Source organism: Cyprinodon variegatus, unplaced genomic scaffold, assembly GCF_000732505.1.
Source record: "Cyprinodon variegatus isolate N-32 unplaced genomic scaffold, C_variegatus-1.0 Scaffold111, whole genome shotgun sequence".
In the NCBI taxonomy this organism is placed as follows: domain Eukaryota; kingdom Metazoa; phylum Chordata; class Actinopteri; order Cyprinodontiformes; family Cyprinodontidae; genus Cyprinodon; species Cyprinodon variegatus.
Genome location: NW_015150564.1, coordinates 337519 through 361909, shown reverse-complemented (window position 1 = coordinate 361909; position 24391 = coordinate 337519). Strand labels below are relative to the sequence as shown.

Genomic DNA, 24391 nt, shown 5'->3' with positions numbered 1-24391 from the left:
CACTAGTCCCAGCAGATGATCTTCTTACTGCTATAAAATGCACAATCAAGCTGGGAGGCAGTTTAAAACAAATAGAGGGATATAGAATAATGTTCTTTCCTTATTAAAAAGTCTAAGCAGTGCTTAACATCAAGACGACAGTCACACAAATTTAAAGACTTTAAGCAAACTACCTGAAAAGAAAACTAAAAAAAACAGAAGACCTGAAAGTCATTAAAATCTGTATTTATCTGAAAACAGAGACTTTTGAGAGAAAGATTCTCCATGCGGCTGTAAGATCACACCTCCTCCAGAAGGAGGCAGTGAACATCCGGTTCTTGAGCTGATTTACTTCTGTCTTCAACCCCTTGACTTAAAATCCCTGCACTCTTTATGTTTATTCCTTAACGTTCATTTAATGCTGCTTCTACAAATCTTTGTACAGGACAGATAAATGATAGAGGGAGCAGCTACTTACTGTAGTTCAGCAAAGCTAAATCCTAAAGTGATAAATCTGCGGTTTTGGTGTTTTGTGGTTTTTATTTTTTTATACTTTATGTTTATTGAATGTGTTTCGTTTAACAATCACATACAGAACACAGAATGGAACCACTGTCGACAAGAAGAATTACTTACATTCTGACAAAGATGAAAAGATACAGGATGAAAACAGCAAACAAATTTACATTTCAATCTTTGTTTTCCAGAAATCTAGTCCATTTGCTCCATCTCTTTTTATAAAGCTTTGTGGTTTTTAATGTTTAACATGAATTACACTTAACCCTTTATAGGGCACTCGGTGAAATACTTTGAAAATCTAAATTTCAAGCAAATAGTGGTATTGGAATCCAGGACAAGACCTTATTACCTTTGTAAGATTTTAAAAAATATGGATATTTTGATGGCAAAAATGTATGTCAATGTAATAACAAGGAACGCCAACTTCCCCTGAATAAATTAAGAAAAATAACAAAAGTGCTTTTTTTTAGGAAATTCATGAAAAGCACTCTGAGAGTGAAAAAAACAAAATTTCTGGTACAACATAACCTTAGAGGCATTAATGCTGATACTGGCACTTAATTTGTTTTAGCTTATAAACCTAAATATAATGCTAACTAGGCTTATTAACTTTTAAACTTTACTTTTTCACTGTTCAAATAGCCTTTTACCTTTTTTTCGTGACTTGCTAACTTTTTTTAAAACTTAATTTACAGTAGGTAATATATAATTTAAGGGCTCATCTAATTGGTCAAATACCAAAATAAGATGTAGAGCCATGTAGCAGGATCTTTGCTGAATGGCTGGATATAGATCTAGTGCTTCTAGACATCACTGAGGGACGGAGGGGGCTCCATTTGTAAGGGGTATGCAAGTGATAAAAAAACAGTAACTTGCTCTATAAAGGGTCATCAGCACCGCAGGTCTACACATACTCCATGCTGCATCTGTAGAAAGACAGTGTGCATATTCCCATCACAAACACTGCTTTAGAGCTGCCCAAGGAAAAAAATAAAATAAATAAAAATCTGAATTTCGCTGCAAAAACGGAAATATAAGCAACATTTTCTTGAAATAATTTCCCTAGGTTTCAGCAGGTTAGTGAGGCAATTTGCGAGTTTAATAACACTATTTACATTTAAAATAAGAAAAAAAAACAAGATTTTCTCTTTTCAAGATTATAATATATAATTAACTCATTATAAGGGCAAATATACTAATGTAATTGGCAGATCATCCTATTTAAACTGGAAAAACAATCTAGAAAAAATTAAAAATGTCCAAAATTAAGTGCATTTACTCTTAATTTAGGTAGGTTGATGAGATGATATGCCAATGGAATGAGTATTTTTACTCTTAACATAAGATAATCAGATAAAATGCTCTTGAATTAAGACAATGCAATTGTGTTTTCCTATTTTAAATGTAAATAGTTTTGTTCCATTGGCCAAATGTATCTTTTACCTTCTCTTTACAAGAAAAAATGCACTTATAAGAAAAAATTACTTATGTAGATTTCGATTTTTTCCAGTGTAGCTGCTCAAATTAAGGCCAAATGAATGTATTTCATAAATGTTATGTAATTTCTAGATCTATTTTTTCAGTGTTTAGCCTACACAGCAAGATCCCTATACAAATATACAAGTATATATGTCTGCCTGCTTTAATTAGGAAGTTATTGGTTTTAAACCAAGAAATACAACATTGTTATCTTTTAGGTTACATGAAATATATTAAATAAAAGTCTGACGTACTAAGCTTGAATTTTGTCTCCAGTTGTATACTGCTATCATAATTACTCATTTAGGGCTATATTTGCTCTGCTTTTGCAGACAGACATTTTTTAGGGCCCAAAATGTTTTGCATTGAAACTGCAGCACATCCAGCCAACATTTGTTCTGTTCTTTTTCAAGGCTTAGAGTTTTTGTGGAGTTTGAAAGCTACAAAACTAGCCTGCATGCAGATCCTTGTAGACCTACTTCAAATATCAGAAAAAGCCATGCAATAACGTATTCAACAGGTAATTTTTCCACAAACTGCTTCAGTCTTTGTTAGTGGATTGTACTGAAATTTAGCTTAACAGACATAGATAGGTTCTAACTTCAACAAAAAAAAACTCTGAAATGATTTAGAAATTAAACAAATAATAGCACATGGATAGTAAATAAAAATAAGCAGTTTTAAAAAGCTTAGATTTGGGGAACCTATGAGTAGCATTAGCAGAGAAGTTGTATTAAATATTTTAAGAGTTGCAAGAGTGTAAGAGTAAATCCCAGATTGTACCTTATCTTTAAATGTTTCAGATAAAAACAGCAATAAAACACAAGCACTAAATGGAAGGAAATAATTGCATTGTAGCTATAAAATATAATAGATTTTAGGGGTTAAAAGAGTGAGTCATGCTTAGTTATTGGGTTTACCAAAAGATTGCACATTTTAATAAAGTCTCCAAACTGACTGGGATAGACTGCAGCAGTGTAATTCAGTCATTTCTGATCGAAAAAGGCATTTCAGTGTTTTGAATTACTAAAATGCTCTTTTTCATAATCACGGTCTAATATGGATAGAGATAAATCATAACAGACAAATGAGATTAGGAAAAAACATGGTCTTTAAGCTCTGGTTTGGGTTTTCTTTCATTTGATTGAGGGACCCACTGTGAAGTGGGCGGCGAGTCCCCGTGACCATGTAAATTTACCATATAACTGTACAGATTTAGATTTTAGTGGCTTTTTGGTTAAAATTTTCTGCCCAAGTGTAAAAAAAAAAAAAAAGTTTCCTAAACAAGTCCTGGTTTAAAGCCTCGCCGTCGACATCTCCAAAGAACATCAATGCCCACAATGAATCCAGACCCCGATCAGAAACCAATTTTTTGATGACCTTGATATGGACGAAGCCGACAGGCAGGCGACAGAGTTCTTGTAGCGTTTAATGAAAAACATGGCTGCAGAGCTGGACGGCTTCCCTCTCCTGCTGCCGTTGCTGCAAACCCGGAGCTCAGATGTACCTTCATAGGGAGGAATCTGCAGGAGCCACATTTGGAACATATTAACATGGCTGTGGCATGTGGGAACCAAATGGAGTGACTCATTCAATTTCCTCATAATTGTTTTCATGATCATATGCTTTTGATTAGATTGAATAACATTAAATAATATTGTTTGTAGCTGTCAGTACAGTAGTTGTGCTGTGGTTGGAAACAAGAGTCATGAATAATGGCTGCTTTCTGGAAACTAACCAAACACTGTGACTGCTCAAAAATGGATGCAAAAGGTTTTGGTGAATTTTTAAAGGGGAGTTTTTTTTTTTTTTTTCTTTACATAAGATCTGAGCCAAGATGTCTACCATGTGAGTCGAGATTTATGAGATACAAGAGGCTGAGTGAATGGACTAGGAGAATGTCTGCATGAAACCTAAGCTGATTTGACCAGTACGGATCAAGAGTTTCTTTTTTCCTTTAAGTAAAAGAAAAAGTGAAAAAAATATGTCTGAATGTAATCTGATGAAATACTAATACATTTCAAAATTCATATATTTAATGGGTAAAATATGACCTTATTAGATAGATTCCCAGCACTCCCGTTGATGTATATGTAGATCTTGATCCAAATAAGGCAGAAAGTCCTTTCTGTTGCCACAGCTGGGTTTGTAAATAAGACCTGAGCTGACTTCGATTGAGTGGAAAGGCACAAAGGGGCGAGATTAGGGTTAGAAATAAAATTTTATACTAGGTTTTCCACAATAACTTCAAATCATTACATTTGAAAATGTAAAAATAACAGCATACACAGACTTAATGGGAATTTAATAGAAAACAAATATGTTTTTTTGATGAATATCAAATAATGTTGAGATTTGAATCTGTCATTAAGCTGTGAAATGATCAGTCTAATCTGTGCAGAAAGGATCTGATTAACCAATAACCAAAATCAGAATACTTAAATAAAAAGGTCTGATTTAAATAAAGACAAATATTGCTTTCCTAAAATCTCCAAAGCAGAGAAAGATCTCCATCTTATTAAGGATCCTTACCTTAGGGGTAAAGAAAAGGTGATAATAATCAGCAGTTATCTGGAGATTTCTTGTTTGGTAATGTCAGCCAGTACCAAATGACAGAAATACTTCTCTGAGTTTATCAAGTTTTAAACTGTTCATTTGCTATTGACGGATCTTTAAACCTTTCTTGAACAAAAATGTATCCTAATTTGAATCTGTATTATCAATGTATTTCCATTTAAGCCTATTTACAGATTCAGTTTATTTGTTTGGTAAAATGTCTGAAGACAATGTTTGGTTTCAATTGGGACTATGTAAATTATTATTAGCACTGCTGCCTTGCAGCAATAAGATTCTGGGTTCGATTCCCGGCCCGCAGTCTTTCTGCATGGAGTTTGCATGTTCTCCCTGAGCATGAGTGGGTTCTCTCTGGGTACTCCAGCTTCCTCCCACAGTCCAAAAACATGACTGTTAGGTTAATTGGCTTCTCTAAATTCTCTTTAGGTGTGAGTGTGTGAGTGAATGGTTGTTTGTCCTGTTTGTCTCTGTGTTTCCCTGCGATGGACTGTTGATGGAGATAACAGCTGGAGATAGGCACCAGCACCCCTCATTTGAAAATGGATGATGAATTTCTGAGTAAAATAACTAAAGAAGTAGAGTGCTGAGCACCAGCCCTTAGGAGCCCCATATATTAGTAGAAATGTATCATTTAATTGGTTATCAGTCCAATTTGACCAACATTTGACCCTTATTAACAAATAAGACCTTTTCTTATGCTCCACTTCTGAAGTAGATCTATTGGGGTTCTCTTTGGCGTTAAGAAACACAGCCATACGAAAAATAAACTGTTAAAAAAATAAAAAATAAAAGCTATCTATAGTTATTCTAACTGCTAATCTGGAAGATATGCTAAGAGGAATGGTGGCCTAGGGATTAGGGCATAGAGCTTGGAATTCTGAGGTTCTGAGTTCGAGCCCCACTCCCACAGACTGCCACTCTGGGTCCCTGAGCATTGAGCAAGACCCTTAACCTCACACTGTGCCTGGATGGGTGAAATCCAGAGAGTTCATTTTATTGCTCCATACTTGTGAGAGTGTAATGTCAATAAAAGCTGGAAAAAGAAACAAACATGCCATCATGGACTCGAACAACTTCAATCTATATAGAATAATCATCTTTTGGTCTGAAAATACAAAGAGAGCTTTCTAAATATTTAATTAATGGTTTTAGAGATGGAGGGGGATCTTTACCTGCTTTACAAACGGCTATGAAAACCTTACACAGAGTGCACTGCATGGCATTAGGAAGTCTTTGAAATATATTTTTTATAAAAAAATAAAAAAAAAGAGAAGACTTTGAAATATCAGGACATGCACTACAAATATCATATATGACTGGGCAGAACAGGGATCCAAAGCGTACAAAATAATTTACACTCAAAGAGAGATAAAATCATAATCCTCAGAATCAGACTTTAATAGAAACTCTGGCATCATTTCCTTACTTAATGAATGTGCTCAAAATAAAGGTTGAATTTTTTCATATATATATTTACTTGAAATTAACCCACTCCTTATTGCAATTATAGATTATTGATTGTATTTCACTTTTTAAATCTTCCCCAGAAGTGCGGAAGCTGCTGTAAGGTTCTCATATTCTTCTTTTTTACTAACCCCAGGATCTGTGGGTTATAATTGGTTGTAAATAAAGACTCATTCCCACTAAATACCCAGGATGCGTGGGTATAACCCATTTTCCATGTGTGCACACAGAGTTGAAGCATTTAGCTGCTGTCGGGTTGTACACTCATCTTCCATTATCATTACTCTATCAAGCAAGCTCCACTGTATGCTATCCTGGGTGTTACGCAACAGCGCTCTGCGTAAGCCCTTCTCCCTCTGATTCTTGTGTAAAGTCAAGAGCCCCAAGCAGATTACAGAATGATCGAGGGAAGCAGGAGATAGAAGACAATCTCTGTTTGACCCTCCATCTGCCCATCAAATGACCCTCGAAAAACCCAAAATCCAAACGTCAACAAAGGATTATCTCGAAAATCCCCAAACACTTTTTTTCTTTTTTAGCGGTTGACGCAAATCTTAATAGAATCAATGACAGATAAAAAAGAAAACCCAAAACAAACTAAAGCATGTGTTTAAAATGCATTTATTTCTTGGCTACATCGACGTTTCAGCATTTGTTGCCAACAGAACACCTTTGTTATGCTAGCAGATTATTTAAAACTTAAATAATCCAAAAACTGAACCTACATTAACAAAGCTGACCTACTTTGTGACATGCTGTTTGAACTTTCCCATTTTGATCCATTCCGTCATTTAAAGGGATATCTGTGTATAAGGTTTTGCATTCATTTTATGAAGTGATCTTTATTAAAATTTAGTCCGACAATGTTACAAATCGGCCTTCTTTAATATTATTTCACGGTACATTCAAACAGTGTTCTAGATTTGAGATTTACCATCTTATGAGATAAAAGAAGATCCGCTTATTGCCCCAAACAAACATCAGCCTGATAAGATGTGGTATTAAACACTTGATGTTCAGTGAGTGGGGCTGTTCAGCAATGCTACCACTCAACTAAGATAAAACGAGTGACTCAAACCTTTGCATCAGAGCATCTTCTAACAAGGTCTGATTATTGAGCAGGTTTTTGTTTCCCTCAACAACATCATACGGTGTACAGTGTGCGCTTGTGACAGTAGCCTGGTTCTAACTTGGCTACTGTTTATGGTGCACACAGTTACCTGGTTGTGTATGCTATGGATGCACTGACAATATGGGGATTACTCAGTCTTGGTGACCATTTCCAGTCGAATCAGCGTGCACAACAGATTCCACTTCAGCTTCCTCTGCTCGTTAATCAGCAGTAGGTTTGCAAATTTTCCAGGTGCTGTTGCAAAAATAACCACAAACACTTCATCATCATTAAGTCGAAAGGAAATAGTGAACGTTTATGTTAATTTCTTTTTATATCTGAAGGGCAAAAAGATGGTGCTGTAAAGAACAATGTTAAAATTAGCAGACATATAAATTAATGTGAAGGAGTTATGGAAAAATCTCAGACTAAATCCCCTCCCCAAATATTGTATTCGCTATTTTTATTTTTATTTATGAATACACTCTTTATATATTCAGTTGATATTGTTGCTATCATGCTTTTTTTGTGTCTTCTTCTTGTGCGCGTTTTGCCTTTTCAGTATTTATGCAGATATTTAAAGCTGTAATGATGTTGTATGTGAATGTTATTATGTTAAAAAAAAAATCCCTTAAAGTGGAAATGGAAACAGAAAAACACGCGCACAAAAAAGTATGCAAATACAAATTAAGAAAGTGTCTAGAAAGATTTATTGATAGTAAAACAAAACAAAAAAACTACCCAGGCACCTCACAAATCTGTTCTTTAATGATGTTTGGAAGGAAAAAGAGCTCTAATGAAGGAAATCCATAATGAAATCCTGGAAAAAATGAACAATATTGCATGCATACTTGCACTCTGGGTTCCTGAGCAAGGCTCCTAACCCCTGATTGCTCCCCCGGCACCACACAATGGCAGGTCACTGCTCCTCAAGGGGATGAGTCAAAATGCAGAGAACGAATTTCCCCATTGTGGGACAATAAGGGTATTTTTATATATGCATATATAAAAAATAAAATGAAAAACAGAATTTGGCCCCTGTGGCAAAAAGTCTGAACCTCAGTGCTATAGTATCTAGAAATCTACAAAGACCTAAAACCTAAATCCAATTGAGAATCTGTGGTAAGATACGAGAATTGATGTTGACAGAAACTCTCCATCCAATTTGACTGAGCCTTTTTTGAAAGGAGCATGCTGCATATTGTGTCCTTTGTTCTGCAGCAGCCTTACTTCCATCTGAGCAGTCATGTGGTACTTAATAAGAAAAAGTTTGCTCTTAATGACAGTAACAAGGGAACACCAAGTGTGTGCTAACTACTCTCCAATACTGGCCCTCGCATCAATTATGAATGTCCATTACGATGAGACTTGTCATGTCACAGCCCTGCATGTCTCCTGAAATCCCACTGTGATGCTAATGGAGACGTCTTAATCAATGAAAGCCACACTATAGCATTTGGCGGTGGGCTTTCCTGCAGGTCCTCATTTGTCTCCCTGCTCCTTACTCCTAAAAGCGCATTTAGCCATGAACACATGTTGTGTGGACACATTCGGGGTTGCGTGCGAAGGTCAGCCCTGGTAGGGTTATCGAGAGTTTAAGCCTGGGCTAATCTGGAAGGCAGCTTGGATAATGTTGACTGTGGATTTGTAACGATACCAAAGCTCCCTGTAGCTTTAATGGCAGCCGCTGACAGTCTTAACAAGGCCTCTATGGATCCACGGCTCCACCTGTCACAACAAATAAAACATCTCCCCTGATAAAGTGCCACGTGCCTTGTCACTAGTGCATCCTGACTGCTTCATGCTCAAGATCACAAAGTCAGACCTAGTAGTAGGGGCAGAACACATGGATTTGATTGCTCCTCTTATAGTAACTCCTCCACCATTACCCTGTCTGTTTTCTTTCCCATACTGGCATGCATTATGTAAAAGAAACACAGATGATTATAGCTGTTTTAATCAACTCTTTTGCTCCCAAAATGTGTTGCGACAGCTAAACACTGTCAGCAGGATTTATTAGTAAGTAGATCAAGGTTTTGGCAAAAAAAAAAAAATAAAAAAAATCTTCATGCAAAACTATTCACAACTAGTAAAAAAAAAGACTGCATGAAACTTCCTTAGACACATCACATCCAAGTACCTATCACCATGGCTGACAGGTATCAAAAATTATTCAAATCATTCCCTTGTGCACATGTCTTGTACAAATTTTCCACCTAAAGTATCATTTGACGCCTTGAGGCGATAAAAGATGAAATGTATAAAAAAAATGACGTTTAAAAAAAACATATCAAGGTGAGTCTGTGTGTACTTGTGTGTTTGCTGCTTGTTTTGGCCAGAACTAGAACACCAGGGGGCAGTAGAGAAGATAACAGCAAAAGCTGTTGAGGCCAAGTTTGTATCTTTAGATGTGCATTTTTAAAGAAGAAAAGAAGCCAAATCAGCAGATTATGTTATTTACAGTTTAAGTAAATACATGAGACACTAGAAAAAAAAAAATCTCAAGTACAGCTAAACTTGCTTGGAAAATACATGACTTTTTATGGCATAGGTAAGAGAAAAATTTAGCAAATAATACATCTAATATTATATGTTTAAAATATTGTGTAGCTTAAAATCTATGTTTAGCACTTAATTTAAAAGGGGGAAGCAGAACACCAACTTAAAAATAGTTTATAAAATCAGCATATGACTACTAGAGGCAAGGAAAAACAATTGAGTATCTTTTTATTTTTTTCTAGATTATAAGAAAATTTGCATTTTATCAAAAATAAAACACAAGTAATTTAATGATACTGTTCTTAGTCTTTTATTGGGATCTTATCTCTTTGTTTTCTTTTAATAATACCTTTTTCAGATGTATTTTTCTCTGCTCACTTGTAAAGTCAAATACTTCTACTAAGGCAAATAGTATTAGGCTTAGACGTTAGACTTAGACAGACTTTATTGTAATTTTGTTCACATACAGTGTATACAAAAATAAATTTTGTTCAGTACAGCTCTCAAGACATTTCCATTTTTAAAATTACAGCAGTAATAAAAGGTAAGCAGCAGTGATAATGTAAACATGCGACTGTATATGAGTTACAGTTTTCATTATTTTGGGTTATTTTATTATCAGCCTAAATGGAAACAGGTGGTTTTATCCTGTATAGAATGACAATTATATTTCTATTACCTGATCATTTTAGTCTTCTTATATAAAAGGGGAGTGGCAGCCAAGTGGTTAGGGCATAGAGCTAGGACCAGAGGTTCTGAGTTTGAGCCCCACTCCCACAGACTGACACTCTGGGTTCCTGAACCCTGAAATGCTCCCTGAGCACCGAACAATGGCAGCCCACTGCTCCCTAAGGGGATGGGTTAAATGCAGAGGTAAATTGCGCCAATGTGAAATCAATACATTTCAATTATTATTATATTATTAAAAGCAGCAAAGCTGATCTACTAACCAGGTTTCAATTAAACTGCAGTTTTGAAATTAGTGCGAGAGCAGGAGTAATTTATTACAGCATTTTTGCATTCAAGAATATGCAGAAAACATGCTGATTATCAGATCATTCAAAATATCGGGAGGAGAATAAACAAATGTAGATACTTACCACCCGCAGTGTTATTCAAATCTACGAATGAAGTCTCTGCATCTACATGTAGACAATCTGCATATAAATATGCACGCAAAATGTCTGGCATGAGTGCAATATGCCATTTAATTTCCCTTTGGGGTTAATAAAAAAATTTGTTAGCTTTATTTGAACTTGAACTGAATGACAGACATATTTAACTAGAAATGTCATTTTTGGCAGGATTATAATTTTTATCATTATTGTTATTTCTTCCAACTTCATAGCTTCCAACTTTTTTCCTTTAACGACCACTCCGCTCCTCCAAATTTTACACCTGGTATGAACTGCCACAATCTTAGTACATGTGCAATTTATTGTTTGCACAAGAAATTTAGTGCTCTTTTGTCCAGATATGAGCAGGTCAGGGCTCAAGTCTGTTTTTTTTCTTTGTTTGGATGTGTAGTCAAAGTCAAATTACTCAGTACATCACACGGTCTGATGATGCTCAAGAGTCTGTGCCACAGCAAAAAGCAGGGAACAGCATTGACCATCTGTGGTTTATATAATTCTTTATTATCTGGATTCTTCCACACTTAATAAAATGTTTCACTGCAATTTAAGATTTAAGAAACACTGCAAAACAAAAAATAATAATATATATATTTTTTAATATGTATATTTTCCCTTTAATTGTGCAGGTGAGTAAGACAGTTTGCAAATGGAATAAGGTTATTAACTTTGTGATAAAATTTGAAAAAAACAACCCAATACCTGTTTTAAAGTGCATAATACCTAATTATCTTATTCTAAGGGCAAAAATCCTTTTCCATTGTCAAATCATCTTGTTTAGCAGCTTAAATGAAGAACAAATACTTATTTTCACTTTGCATCATTCAGTTATTTGTAAGGAAACAAAACTGAATCTTTTCTTTTACTTTCAACACATTATAAAAAAGAAGCTTAGCTTTGTTTCCATGGCCCTACTGAAGCCTGGGGCAGACCTAAAACCCACCAGCTACCAATGCTACCAAGGCCTTTCAAAGCTTTGGTTGCATTTTCATACCCTGATGAACAGTTTTTTACCAAAGAAAAATAGACAACTATATTAAATCAGATATATCTTTACATTTATTTGGTCTAAGTGCAAATGTTTGGTTCCTCTATTAAGGCAAGCCTTAAAGAATATTTCTCCAGTAGTATTTCTGATTTATATGTGATAAAAAAATTATAATTTAAACCTCACCAAAAAATATTCTAAATAAACAGAGCAAAACACCATTATAGTTCTTTTGAGAAAGTACACCCCAGAACTTCCCCTGTGTGTAAGAGTTAGGATTCTACTTTAAAAGCAGATATACTTTTGATTCTGTGATGTATTATTTTATATAAATGAGTTAATGTGGCCATTTCTTTACAGACGTATTCTGCTGGTCCAAAGTATTATGCTATCAGATTCCTAAACCTGGAGAGAATATTTCATTTATAAAGAATTCAGCCTTTGAAAGTTAACATTAGGTATGAGGTAAAGCCTGCGAGTACCAGAGTATAACATCCAATATTTTTCACCCCAATTTTCTGACATTATAAGTAGATATATGTGTTGTTAATAAACATTTTCTCCAAACTTCAGTAAAAAAAAAACATTTTAATGGAGTACTAATGGTCAAACCTCCCTCTTACTATTATGGTGTGTTCACACCGAGCACGGTGTCAGCGGTAATGTCCACCTGAATGCGGGGAGTTGACCGCTTCTCATTTCAGATGGACCTTGAGTTCAATTCACTTCAGTTTATTTATATAGTGCCAATTCACAGCACAAGTCATCTCAAGGCACTTTACAGTTCACCCAGATCATGCAGTCAAATTGATTTAAAGTTTTCTATCTAAGGAAAAACAGTTGATTTCATTGACTTGAATGCAATCCCTCACACTAAGCATGCATGTAGCGACTGTGGAGAGGAAAAACTCCCTTTTAACACCTCCAGCAGAACCAGGCTCAGTGTGAGCGGTTAGCTGCCGCTGCGCTCACTGCAGATCACATAATCAAATTGGAGGAGCTTGAGATTCCATTTGCCTTCAAGTTTCTACTCAACATGGTGGATAGAGAATTTATCAAACGTGCCACAGAGCTTGTTTTGCTCTTGCATCCTCCACTTTCATAGGGATACTATGTAAATCCACAGCTTTCACTGCGAATGCCCCATAATATTTGCTTGCACATAAAAGATTCTACTTAAATTAGCTTTTCATGTTAACCTAACTTAGTGGAGTTTAACCCCTTTATATGCATATTTCATAAATTTTCCTTGGTTTTATGCAAACACCGCTGAAGATGGTGGAACCATGGTTTGGATGATGCATCCAAACTCTTTGAATCTTCAAGTCTTTCCATGATCAACTCCACTGTAAACATCTTCCTAAGAGTACAAAGTCAGGGTACCAATTCCCTGTACGTACAAACCTACTTAGCACCTAAATACATCACAGACTTGCTATCAGTGTATCAACCCTCCAGACTTTCTTATTTTCTTTAGTCTAAGTGTTTTTAATGTTCTTTTTTGTTTCTGCATTTTTTATTTTATTTATTTATTTCGTTAGTTATTTTTTCCTTCCTTCTAGCTTTGATTCTGTTTTGTTTTCCTATATTTTAATCATGTAAAGCACTTTGCATTGTCTTTGCACTGAATTGTGCTATACAAATAAATTTGCCTTGCCTTTGGAAAATTAAAGTTTGTCTGTTTGTGCAGTAGTCATTACAGACTTTTCTGATAATTAGTATAATAAAAGATAAATATGTCTGTTAATCGGTTTTTAGTGTTGTCATAAATTTTTTGTGTACAGTAGTTTTGAAGCATCAACTTCGGCTACATAAATGTTAATAAAAATACATTTAAATAACTATTTAAAGTTTTAATGTGAAGGGTTTTGCAATATCAAATTAATAAAAGTAACTTTAAAGGTGGTCAGGTCCTACACAAACAGTTGTGTCTTCTTATTATCGCCATCTGCTGTACTGAAGGTGTAGTGCAGTTTGTCACAGGCAGAATTAAATCTGTGTCCCTGGGCCTTTCAGAGAAATGGGAAAAGCAGAGTGACACATTTCCAAGTATTTCCATCACCTGAGTTAAACAGATACTGGGGATTAAATCCCAGGGCTTTCAGTGGAAAAAGGGACTCAATTAAATTAGTCAAACTTTGACTCTACATTGATTATTATTGCTTTACACAATATATAATCTCTAAGAATGATTTTTTTTCTTTTACAGTCACAAAATTTAAGTTGTTGATTTTTCATTTTTATTTTTGTTGAAAACTGTTGGTGGATGTTTGCGTGTATGTGGGATGGCAGGAGGGAGTTTCTCCAGGGCCCTTGATATGTTAGAACCTCCACTGCCACCAAGTGAGTAAAAGTCTATTATTTAAGGTAAAGGGTAGTTTAGTGGTGATTTTTTGCCAAGCCAAACATACAGTTAAAATTCCTTTAAGCAACTACTAAGGCACTGGGATCAAGTTTCTATACGCAGGCAAAAAGAAGGTTCAATGTCCAGTCTTGATGATGGTTTTGGATGGTTTATTTTCTATTTTTGCCAACAATTAAAGAGTACAAACTTTTTATTTTGCCCTACCTCTCTTGCACTGGTAAAAACTATAGGCCCCAAAACCAAAACGCTGGTTCTTTCCAAGGCCTATAGGAAGTGGACTGATCCACATCACTTCCTGTCATACCTCAGAACAAATAAAAATAAAATAAATAAGAAAAATAATAAAACAAAGCTAAAGAGAATCAACAATTGTTAACCTGCAAATAAAATCTGTAAATAATACAAAAAATATAAATTTAGGAATTAATTAACACAATTCAAATGTATAAAGAGATAAAGAATAAACATGACATGGGAGCTGGCTCGGAGCTCGTCTTCCTGGCTGTGTGTTTCCTGGACAGGCCACCTTTTAGAGCTGCTTTTTGTATCTCTGCTTCTGTCTCCTTGAACTCCAGTCAGCCTCAGCTCACTCTGAGCCTGGTTCTGCTGGAGGTTTCTTCCTAATAAAAGGGAGATTTTTCCTCTCCACTGTCGCTACATGCATGCTTAGTGTAAAGGATTGCATTCGAGTCAATAAGTCGATGCAATCAACTGGTTTTCCTTTGATAGAAAACTTTGAATCAGTTTGACTGTATGATCTGGTGAACAGTAAAAGTGCCTTAAGATGACATGTGCTGTGAATTGGCGCTATATAAATAAACTGAATTGAAATGAACATGAAAGTGATTTAAAAAAATAGATTTTACACTTTAAGCTTAAATATGAATCACCTGTTAGACCAGGGATCTGCAGCCTGCAGCTGCAAAGACCAAAGTGGGTCCTTGACTCTGTGGCCTATACATTAAACCAGTGGTTCCCAAACCTTACTTGCTGGGGCCCCCATCTGGTTTACAGGAATGTTTGTGCACCCACAAATACTGCACCTCTAATCCTACCTTTTCAAAAGTGGTATATAATATACTGCTATAAAAAAATACAATATAAAAAAAGAAAAAAAAAGCACTTTGAAAATACAATTTTATTAATGGATATTTCAGTCTGTAACAGAACCCAACATTGTTTTTAACACTTGTAAAATGTTTGTGGTTCACCCACTTTGGGAACCACTTCATTTATAACCCATTCTCTGCAGTTTTTTTTTTTTTATTATTATTCTGGGTCTAAAAAAAAAACAAAAAAAAAACAACAACAACAAAGCACTGTTCCTATCCCGCCCCCTGGTAAATTTGGTCTAGAACCACCACTGCCCATTGCGGTTTTTTAGGTCCCAGACTCAAAACTATACTAATAACTCATTCTGTTGATACTCCCTATTTAAACCCATTCAGGCACCATGGTGCATTATGTGCCAGTAAATTACTTTAGACTCCCTGTTTAGTCCAGCATCACAAACTGTTTGATTTTAAAGCTCCATCTTGACTGGAGTGGAGCTTTAGGAGCCCAGTCTGTCCTGTTGGAGTGACTGACCCACCCTGCCGTCCCTTAGTCCCTCCCTCTGTCCCGTGTGTGTGTGTCTTTGGAGCTTTGTGTGTGTCTGGGTGTGTGCACGCGTCAGTTAGCGCGACCAGCTTTAAACAAATGGTGCTTTCAAGTACTGCTCGAAAAAATAGTAACCGATACATGATCGACTAATTCTCGATTATGTAGGCTACTTATGAACTTTACATAAAGGCTGCGCTTATATTAACTAAAGATTTACAAAGGGACTTCAGCTATTGTGAATGTTTGACATTGCAAAATAAAAGAAAACAAACAAAAAAGTCTCTGTATGATTGTTTTGAAAGCAAAGAGTAGGCTATAACTTAAAGATATTTTGTTTACTTAGAAGTTTGAAAGGGGAAACATAATCAAACATGCACAAAAAATTGGAATGGCGGATTTTTTTTTACTCCAATCCTGACCTTAAATGCTAAAACAGCTTCCTTGCATATTAAACTTTGTATTACTTACAGTAAGAAATCAATAGTTATAGCTATTTGCAACCCATATTCACCATCTAAGCATTCACATATATAGTAGGTATATGCTGAACAGCTCTTAGGACGTTAGCTTTAAAGTCATTTTAATTAAATAAATTAGAGTTTTCTTGTTTTGATGTTATTATGAGTAACATAGTTGTGATTAGTTGATAATATATTATGTATTTTTGTCCAAATAATTCAAGTCAACTTGTTTATATGTGTTTAGAATATAATATTGATGCTCAATCTAAAATTTACGGTCGCTGTAAACTTTAAACTACAACAAAACGATTTTGTCTTATTTACGGACTTGACTTGAACGCAGCATAAGCTCCTGTTTTGTGTGTGTGCGCTCGCGTCGCTGTTTGCGAGGCAGCGAGTTGCGTGCGAAGAACTCGACATGTCATTCAGACGAATCCGCCACCTGAAACGCGAGGAAGTCAAGGCGACTCAATTGAGTATAAAGAATCAGCCAACATCTGCCTGCGAGCAGAGCGACGCTGATGAAAACATCAGCGCGGAGCTCCTGCAGGAACCCCGGCCGCTCGGATCGGATCTATCGCTGCCCGGAGCCGGTGCACCTCTGCCAGGCGCATCTCTGGCGCATTTTAAACTGGATGTGATTCTGGAGCCAAATCGATTCTGGATTTAATCCAAGAGTGTTCTGGGTTAGTTTAATCATCCCTTTCATTTTTTTTTATTTTTTATTATTGTTTGATGATTTCTTTTAATAATAACCATTTTTTCTCCAGTTTTTAAAGATGCCCTGTTAACATTATAACCAGAGAGTTTTGATTGATAATTTTTAATGATGAGCTTTTAAAATCAATCATCAGATAATTTAACTTTTTTCTCCAACTTTTAAGCTGAAGTTGCACCAATGCTGTGCAGATTTGATCACAGGTCAGGGCCTGACCTTTGGGGACATAATGTACTGCAACATGTTGCTTTTGAAGCTGTCATCCTACACCTGTAGGCCCGCTGGAAGCTTCTCCCTCCAGCCTTTGGTTAAAGCAGCTCTAACTTGCCATTGTCTGATCCGCAGCGCACCTGCTACCTCCACGGAGCGCAAGATCATGATCCCACCAGGAGACTGCATGTATGCGGGCAGGAAGAGGAGGAAGCCCGTCCAGAAACAGTTAAGGAGTCATGCTTGATCTTGAGCTTGTATTAGATAAGCACTTGCATGTGCGTAAACTCCTTTAGGCTAGATAAACTTAATCTAAGCTTAAATAAAACTTATAACTTACAGTAAAAAGGGAACAAAGGAAACACTTTTATCATTATCTCTGGATTTTTATTGCTTATCATTAATAGATAAGATTATAGCATTAAACTCTAACTTCTTTCTTTAAAGTTATGAGGTGTGAGGGGGGTTAAATTAGGTTTCCAGAGTTAATTATTTTCTTTTTTTTTATTTTGGTGACTTTATTTGATGAGGAATCCACATTTGTCATCCTAATGGAAGATATGAATAGTGAAAAGTATGTTTTATAAGTTATTAAGGAAGTGGTAGTCTTTTTTTAAAAAAGAAGGAGAACAAAAAAAAAAAAGCCTTTGGCGTTTATAAAGTTTTCATGATTGGCTCTGCCTTTTGCTGCTGATCTGAGAGGAAATCTTCGCCACATCAAACCACTTCTCTTCGTGGACCTTTACAGCTCCTAAAAATGAAACAAGCGCATCGGTATTCTGCTGTTTTTGTGGTTGCCATAGTTTTTTTTGTTGTTTTTTTTTTATGTTGGTAAAGTAGCAAAAAAAATAAAATAAATCCAACCTAACAAAAAAATATAGAGAGAATTTAGACCATGGATTTAAGACTCTTTTTTTCATTTTTTAGAATATATTTAATTCTGATTCTTTAGAAAAAATGTGGCACAGCATAAGAAATCCCTCCGTTTGATTCCAGCTCCACTGAGACATTTCATGCAGTCTATCCACTAACTTTATTGTGGGGAAGCATTTGAAAGGAGCGAGTGCTGCAGTTTTTATTTTATTGTTTCTGGAGCTTTTTCATTCCTTTACTTATAGTCGAAAGTGAATAATAAATGTGGTTTTATGGCATATTAGAAGTCCTTGTAGGCCGTATGGTTTTATGAAGTCATCTTGCTCTGTATACTTTTGCAACCTGCTGAGCTTGCCATATTAGAGACTTAATAAAAACTCACCTGCAAAGAGCGTATTTATACATTTTATTCCTAATTGTAACTAATATTTATAAAGACTGACAAACCGGATATATTGTATCCATGTGATGTTAAAGAAATTAACTTAAATTCAATTTTAAATAGATATGTTAACACAAAAAGATTAAAATAGGTTTTAAAGTTCAACATTGCTCCAGAAGTTTTGCACCCACATCTACATATCAGTGTCCTCTTATCTCTTCTGCCGTCTCGCCCACAGGAAGCCGTCGTCTGCCAGTGAGAAAAGCAACCCGTCCAAGCGGCACAGGGACAGGCTCAATGCCGAGCTGGACCGGCTGGCCAGCCTGCTGCCGTTCCCCCCAGATGTCATCTCCAAACTGGACAAGCTGTCCGTGCTGCGCCTGGCCGTCTCCTACCTCCGCGTCAAAAGCTTCTTCCAAGGTAAAGAGTGGCTTCAAAGTTTGTTTTCATGCTGCTGAAAGGGTTTTGCTCCCTGACTGAAGGAATGCCAAAGTAACTACCGTGAATTAGTGTGTTAATATGATCACAGTGGATGATGGAGAGCATTTTTCAGCTGATGAGGATTGTTGATTTCATTTTATAATTTTCCAACTTTGCACCCCATTTTTTTTAAGAGTGCAAGGTTAGCTCCATTGCAAAAACATTTTATCAAGCTGAAGAGGATGAGTCATGAGTTTAAGATGGTTTCTAAATACGAGAATAAAGTTGGTCTGTTTATACGGCTTAAATCCCCGCTGCGCCTTTGTTTACTTCTGTTACATGTTAGTAGAAAGTGGGGCTGATTCCAAGTCTTGTTTTCCAACCCATCTGCTGCCCTCCTCCTCCTCTTGTTTCTCCACCATGAACTTCAAATATTCATGTGCTTCTGAAGAGCGTATTTAGTTGCTGCTGGCCTTAACTGCTGCTTTATTAACACAAATGCTGGATGTAGGCAACCGAAAAGCTTCATCTTTAACTTTCAGAATAAGAAACATTAATAATTGATCATTTATGAGGTTCTCACATTATGATAACTTTGGCTGAAAATACCATAACATCAGGGCGTTATCACAAAGATTTAAATACAGCATGGTCTAATTAACCAAATTAACAAACTGACAAAAATTAATCAGAAGAAACAGGCAGCCCTACTTAAACTGCAGCTTTATTATATGTTTTTCCAAAAAAGTTAAAAACAAACCACTGGACTTTTTTTTCCAAGTTTAAAGTCGTAGCAAAATCATATTTAAATGTCAAATCATTCTGGCTTAAACATGTATATGAATGTACTCTTTATTAGACCATAGTGTCCCAAAAGTTAGAACATTTCTATAAAAAATTTTTTATGCAGGCCAGTTAATTATGCGTCAGCTTGTACACCTAAATTCGGCTAATCATATATCATCGATCATCTGTCAATTAAATTTTTTCCAGACATAGCATTTTGATTCGTATCTCGCAGCTGATATACGCAACGGTTGAAATAAAAAATAATAATAATTTCCTTTCCCATTGAGTTTCGTCGCAGTGTTCACAGGGATGGACGTCTGTGTCTTCGGCAGGCGTAGAGCTAACAGAACTGGCAGCGTTGCGAGGCAAGGGCTCAAACATGGATGGCTGTAAGCCTTCTACACCAAACCAAGCTTCTGCCGCCATGGCGTCCTCTTCCACAACATCTTCGTCCCCGATTTCCTCCTTTAAATAAACAATGTATGACGGAGGAGACTAATCCACGACTTCTGATACAAAACTCTCCTCCTCTTGCATGTTTCCTCTGTCCATAGCGTTCCTTGACAGTGTTGTTGCTAAGTCACCAATTTAGTGCTACTTGGTCGCAATGTAATTTCCCATTGGGAACCTACTAGCACTAAGTTGCTAACTGGTTAGCAAACCAGCAGACCAAACTTGCTTGGGAACCTTCCACCAAAACAATCCCGCCCCCTTGATAAACGACCAATCACATTCACTTTATTCACTCGTGTAAAGTCGTGCACCACAAGAATTTGGAAATGCAATGGTTGGAACGGCTATTTCCCTACGACTTTAAAGATGTTTCGCTTCCCATCCAGGAAGCTTTCCCAAATTCAAACTGTCTGGAGTAGTGTGGAGCTCCAGGCTTTATAGATTAGCACAACAAAGGCCTTGTTTTGGCTTAGAAAGCATGCAAATTGAACCAAAACAGGTCCACCACTTTTTAATGGGGAGTCACTCGGGTCGTTATTGGCCTGGCTTACAGGCGCAATGTTTTGACCTCCTGCATGATGATGAGGATTGAGGTGATAGTGGGAAGGAATCAATTCTTGATTATATGCATTCCTTATGACCGGAAATCTACAGAAAACAGACAGATTGATCTTTTTATAGTTATTAAAAGGAATACAATGCATTTGCAAAGCGTATTGACTGAGTTTAGGTTTTGTTTACCTGTGTTTAGTTATCATTCAGTTAGTCATTTCCTCACCTCTCCTGTACTTCATTCAGGTAATTACAATCCCCAGTTCCTTGCTGCAGTTATCATTCTCCCAGTATTGAAGCTCAGGTTCCAACAATGTGTCACTGGATTCTCTGGCTGCTCCTCATGTTTCCAGGTGTTTTTCTCTTTGTTTTACTTTGTCTGCTGTCATTTCATTGAATAAATCACTTCTAAATGATCACGCCTGCCTCCTCCTTTGCTTGGGTTGACCAAAGACTGAATTAGCCCTTTTTCCAGCCAGCTAGACAACTGCACTACATATTAGATGAAATAATCCAGGCCTCTTTGAAGCTTTCTCTGTTGTAGTCAGAAATTAAGGACTTCAAACTGTAGGAAATGTAAAATGGAAAGTGTTCGGCAGTGAGAAGCTGTAAGATTTTACAACCTGGGTATACCTTGGTGACTGGGCCATGTGGTAATGCCTAAGGCAGATAAAAGGTTTAGAGGACAGGGGAAGCCAAGGTCCTGCGAAGTTCAACGCCTACGGAATCAGAGGGGTGAAACAAAGTTCCCATCGTTGGTTCTGAGAAGTCGCTTTGGGGATTTGCAAGCTTTTTTTGTGCTAAAAGTTGTGCTCCCTGATCTCCAGTGTACTCCTAATCTCCACCATCCGGTTCCTTGGCAATGACACCCAACAACTGGCTTCCTGTTGGATTCTTCCCTCCCACACACATGCACACCTACACGCCGCTATATACCTGAACGCTCATTTAGCTTAGCCAGCACGCAAAGTTGAAGAACAGGTGGTAATCTGAGTAATCATGGGTTCATGGAGAGATAAAGAAAGCTTTTGCTTACCAGGTGTAGGGTGATGCTGAGGATTGTCCAAGCAAATGAAGCGCTTCCAAGGGAATTCTGGAAAACTCCTCAAGTCACGAGCATCAGTTGTGCTGTTAGGGATTAGACACCGATGGGGATTTGGAGAAATTGTTTTTAGCTCCGAGCAAAATTATGGAAACACTGTAAGCATTAAGAAATATGTATCTGGCTCACAGCCCATATTTGTTTACTCCCCCTCTGCTGTTATTAGTGGCAGGAGTGACCGGCTTATCTGACCTTTGATGCTTCACAAATGAGATTAATTAGAAGGAAACATGAGGGATTTGGTTGTGTTTACATCTGGAGGCTCTGCAGGGCCTCCAAACGATCAACTGCCTTGACCCACATCACCCCCCCCCCAAAGTAGTTTTCAAACACAAAGCAAAGTTGGCGCATTTCTACATATATTTGAGATGAGCAGCAAGTACATGTCCACATCCTTCCTGTGGTTTCCAACAACAGTCAGAATTGTCTATGAGTCACTGACAGAAAATATGACATGAAACCTGCAGCTTTAGGTTTCATTTGTCTTTATGAACAGTTTCAAAGAGGAAGAATCCCACTTTTTTTTTCTTTAGGGTGCAGTTATCCGCTTTGTCCAACAGGGGAGTGTGTGAGGTTGCTTGCAGGTGGACACTTTATTGACTGGCTCAGTAGATTTATTTTTTATGGAGAGGAGAAGCAGGAACTTTTTTTTTTTCTTTTTTAATCCAGTCCTGGGATTTTTTTTACAAGATGTGACACAGCAAACAGTGCTCACCTGTGTACTTTGTTCAATTATACCTCCAGGCTGATGAGTGTATGTGTAAATAAAAGCCAGCAATGGAAAGTTTTTATTTTGCTTTTATCTCAAGGAAATCAATCCGTTTATGACGTGTTTAAAAGTGCAGCATACAGTCACCTGGAATTATCTCATGTGGAAAAATGATCTTAGACAGAATAAATTGAAAGGTGTGGATGGTTTCTACAAATATACTTAAATATATAAGTATTATTACTTATTATAATGTGTAATATAGAAGTGAATTATAAAGAATACAGCGATTGTGAAAGTAAGATTTATTTACATTTACTTTCCATGAATTTTATGCTTGTTTAACTGTAAAAAAAAAAAATAAAAATTAAATTAAATTTTACCAATGCATTTTTTTTTTTTGAAGAATTTTTCTTTAAATACACTTTTTCAAGCTTATTTCCAGTTAGGTGTATTTATACAACATCTGGGCTGTAATTCCCCATCTGCTCTTTAAGATCACGAGTTACTATTTACTGTAGTTATTATTCATTTAGGGCTATTCTCTCCTTTCCATTTGCACTAAAAAAAATAGTGGAGCTTATATTGAAATTGATGTATATAAAAAGTAGACAATAATTTGTACAAATGACTGACTTAAATAGTTTTTATTATGTTTAAAGGTCCTTAAACTTGAGGTTGGGACCCCACTTGAGATGTTTGATTAATAAATGAAAAGTTTAAGGAAGTTTTAAGGATATCTCCAACAAAATAAAATCTACATATTTGAAATAAAAGCAACATATTTGTGGTTTTTCAGAAAAAAAAAACTCTGTTTAACTGACTCACTGCTAATGTTTGTATATTTAAACCATAGTTATGTTAAAAAATTCTTCCCCACCATTATTTTTATGTCTCAGATCATAAAGAAAGTTGATAAAATCATGATTCTACCTTGACTGGTTTCATAAAAAACAAGCACATTTAAAATAAAAAAAAAACCTTGGGCTGGATTATGCTGTTTGAACTTGTTGTCATAGAAATGTCTTTGTAGTTTCTATTTGTTTATTTGGTTTTACCTTTTAGAATTTATTTACATAAATTAAACACTGAAATGAAAAAAAAAAGCAGAGACGCTGTGAGTAAGTAATTACAATTCAGTAATTTCCCTCTGGGATTATTAAAGTATTTCTGATTCAGATTCTGAGTGTTTTTTTTATTTTTATTTTCGGTAGTGTTAGGTTAATTAATGAAATGTAGACAGCGAAGGAAAACATATCTGATTAGTTTAAACCAGGAAAATGTTTTGGTGTCAAAAGTGCAAATTAATAGATATCCGTCGAAACTTTGAAATTACAAATAAAAAAACCTTAAGACCACACACTAAAGGGCTGGAAGTCTTCTCTAACATGCCACCCCCTTCAATGAGCATAATGAAATGCGGTGGCTTCAGATACACAGATCTAATTCTAGCTAACCCCCCGCCCACCCACCCTATATTAGCCGTTTGCACGCAATGCATCTAAAAACAATGTCCAACTTCATTAGGTTGCCCTCTGCGGTCTTCATGTGCTTGTGTTGTGGCCACAGTTTCAATGGAAGTGCAGCGCGTGGTTGGTTTGTCAGCTGCAGCCAATGGCTTCCTTCCTCTCAACAAATGTTTGTAGAGTTTATAAAACCTCGGAAAGTTTAAGGTTCTGCAACTGTATCTTACAGAAAGGCACTAAAATCCTCCCGTAAGATAGTGATCAACGGACTCACATTTGTTGTTGTGTGGGTAAAAGAACAAACATTGACAAAGTAACAGTTTGCTACAGTAAAGTGTTTGACTCCTGTAATAGTTATAAGCTGATCTACTGGAAAGACCTGATTTTCATCAACACTGGAGTTTGCTTATTGAGGCAGCCTTTTATTTGACAGTAACCCATTTGTGAAATAGTGTAACCAGAATCTAGTTTCAGTGGTATTACCTCGAACCCTAATTTATTAATATAGAGCAACATTATACATATATATGTTGTGCATATATG

The 24391-nt window shown here is 36.2% G+C and overlaps 1 protein-coding gene across 1 annotated transcript in view; it reads left to right on the top strand.

Moving 5' to 3' along the window:
• Window positions 1–16585: 16585 nt before the first annotated feature.
• Window positions 16586–24391, top strand: part of ahrr (aryl-hydrocarbon receptor repressor) — an 85265-nt gene continuing 77459 nt past the window's right edge. Inside the window, exons 1-3 of the mRNA XM_015374958.1 lie at window positions 16586–16860; window positions 17238–17330; window positions 18596–18777. Coding sequence (XP_015230444.1) covers window positions 17269–17330; window positions 18596–18777 — 244 coding nt within the window. The 5' untranslated portion in view covers window positions 16586–16860; window positions 17238–17268. The remainder of the gene's footprint in view (window positions 16861–17237; window positions 17331–18595; window positions 18778–24391) is intronic.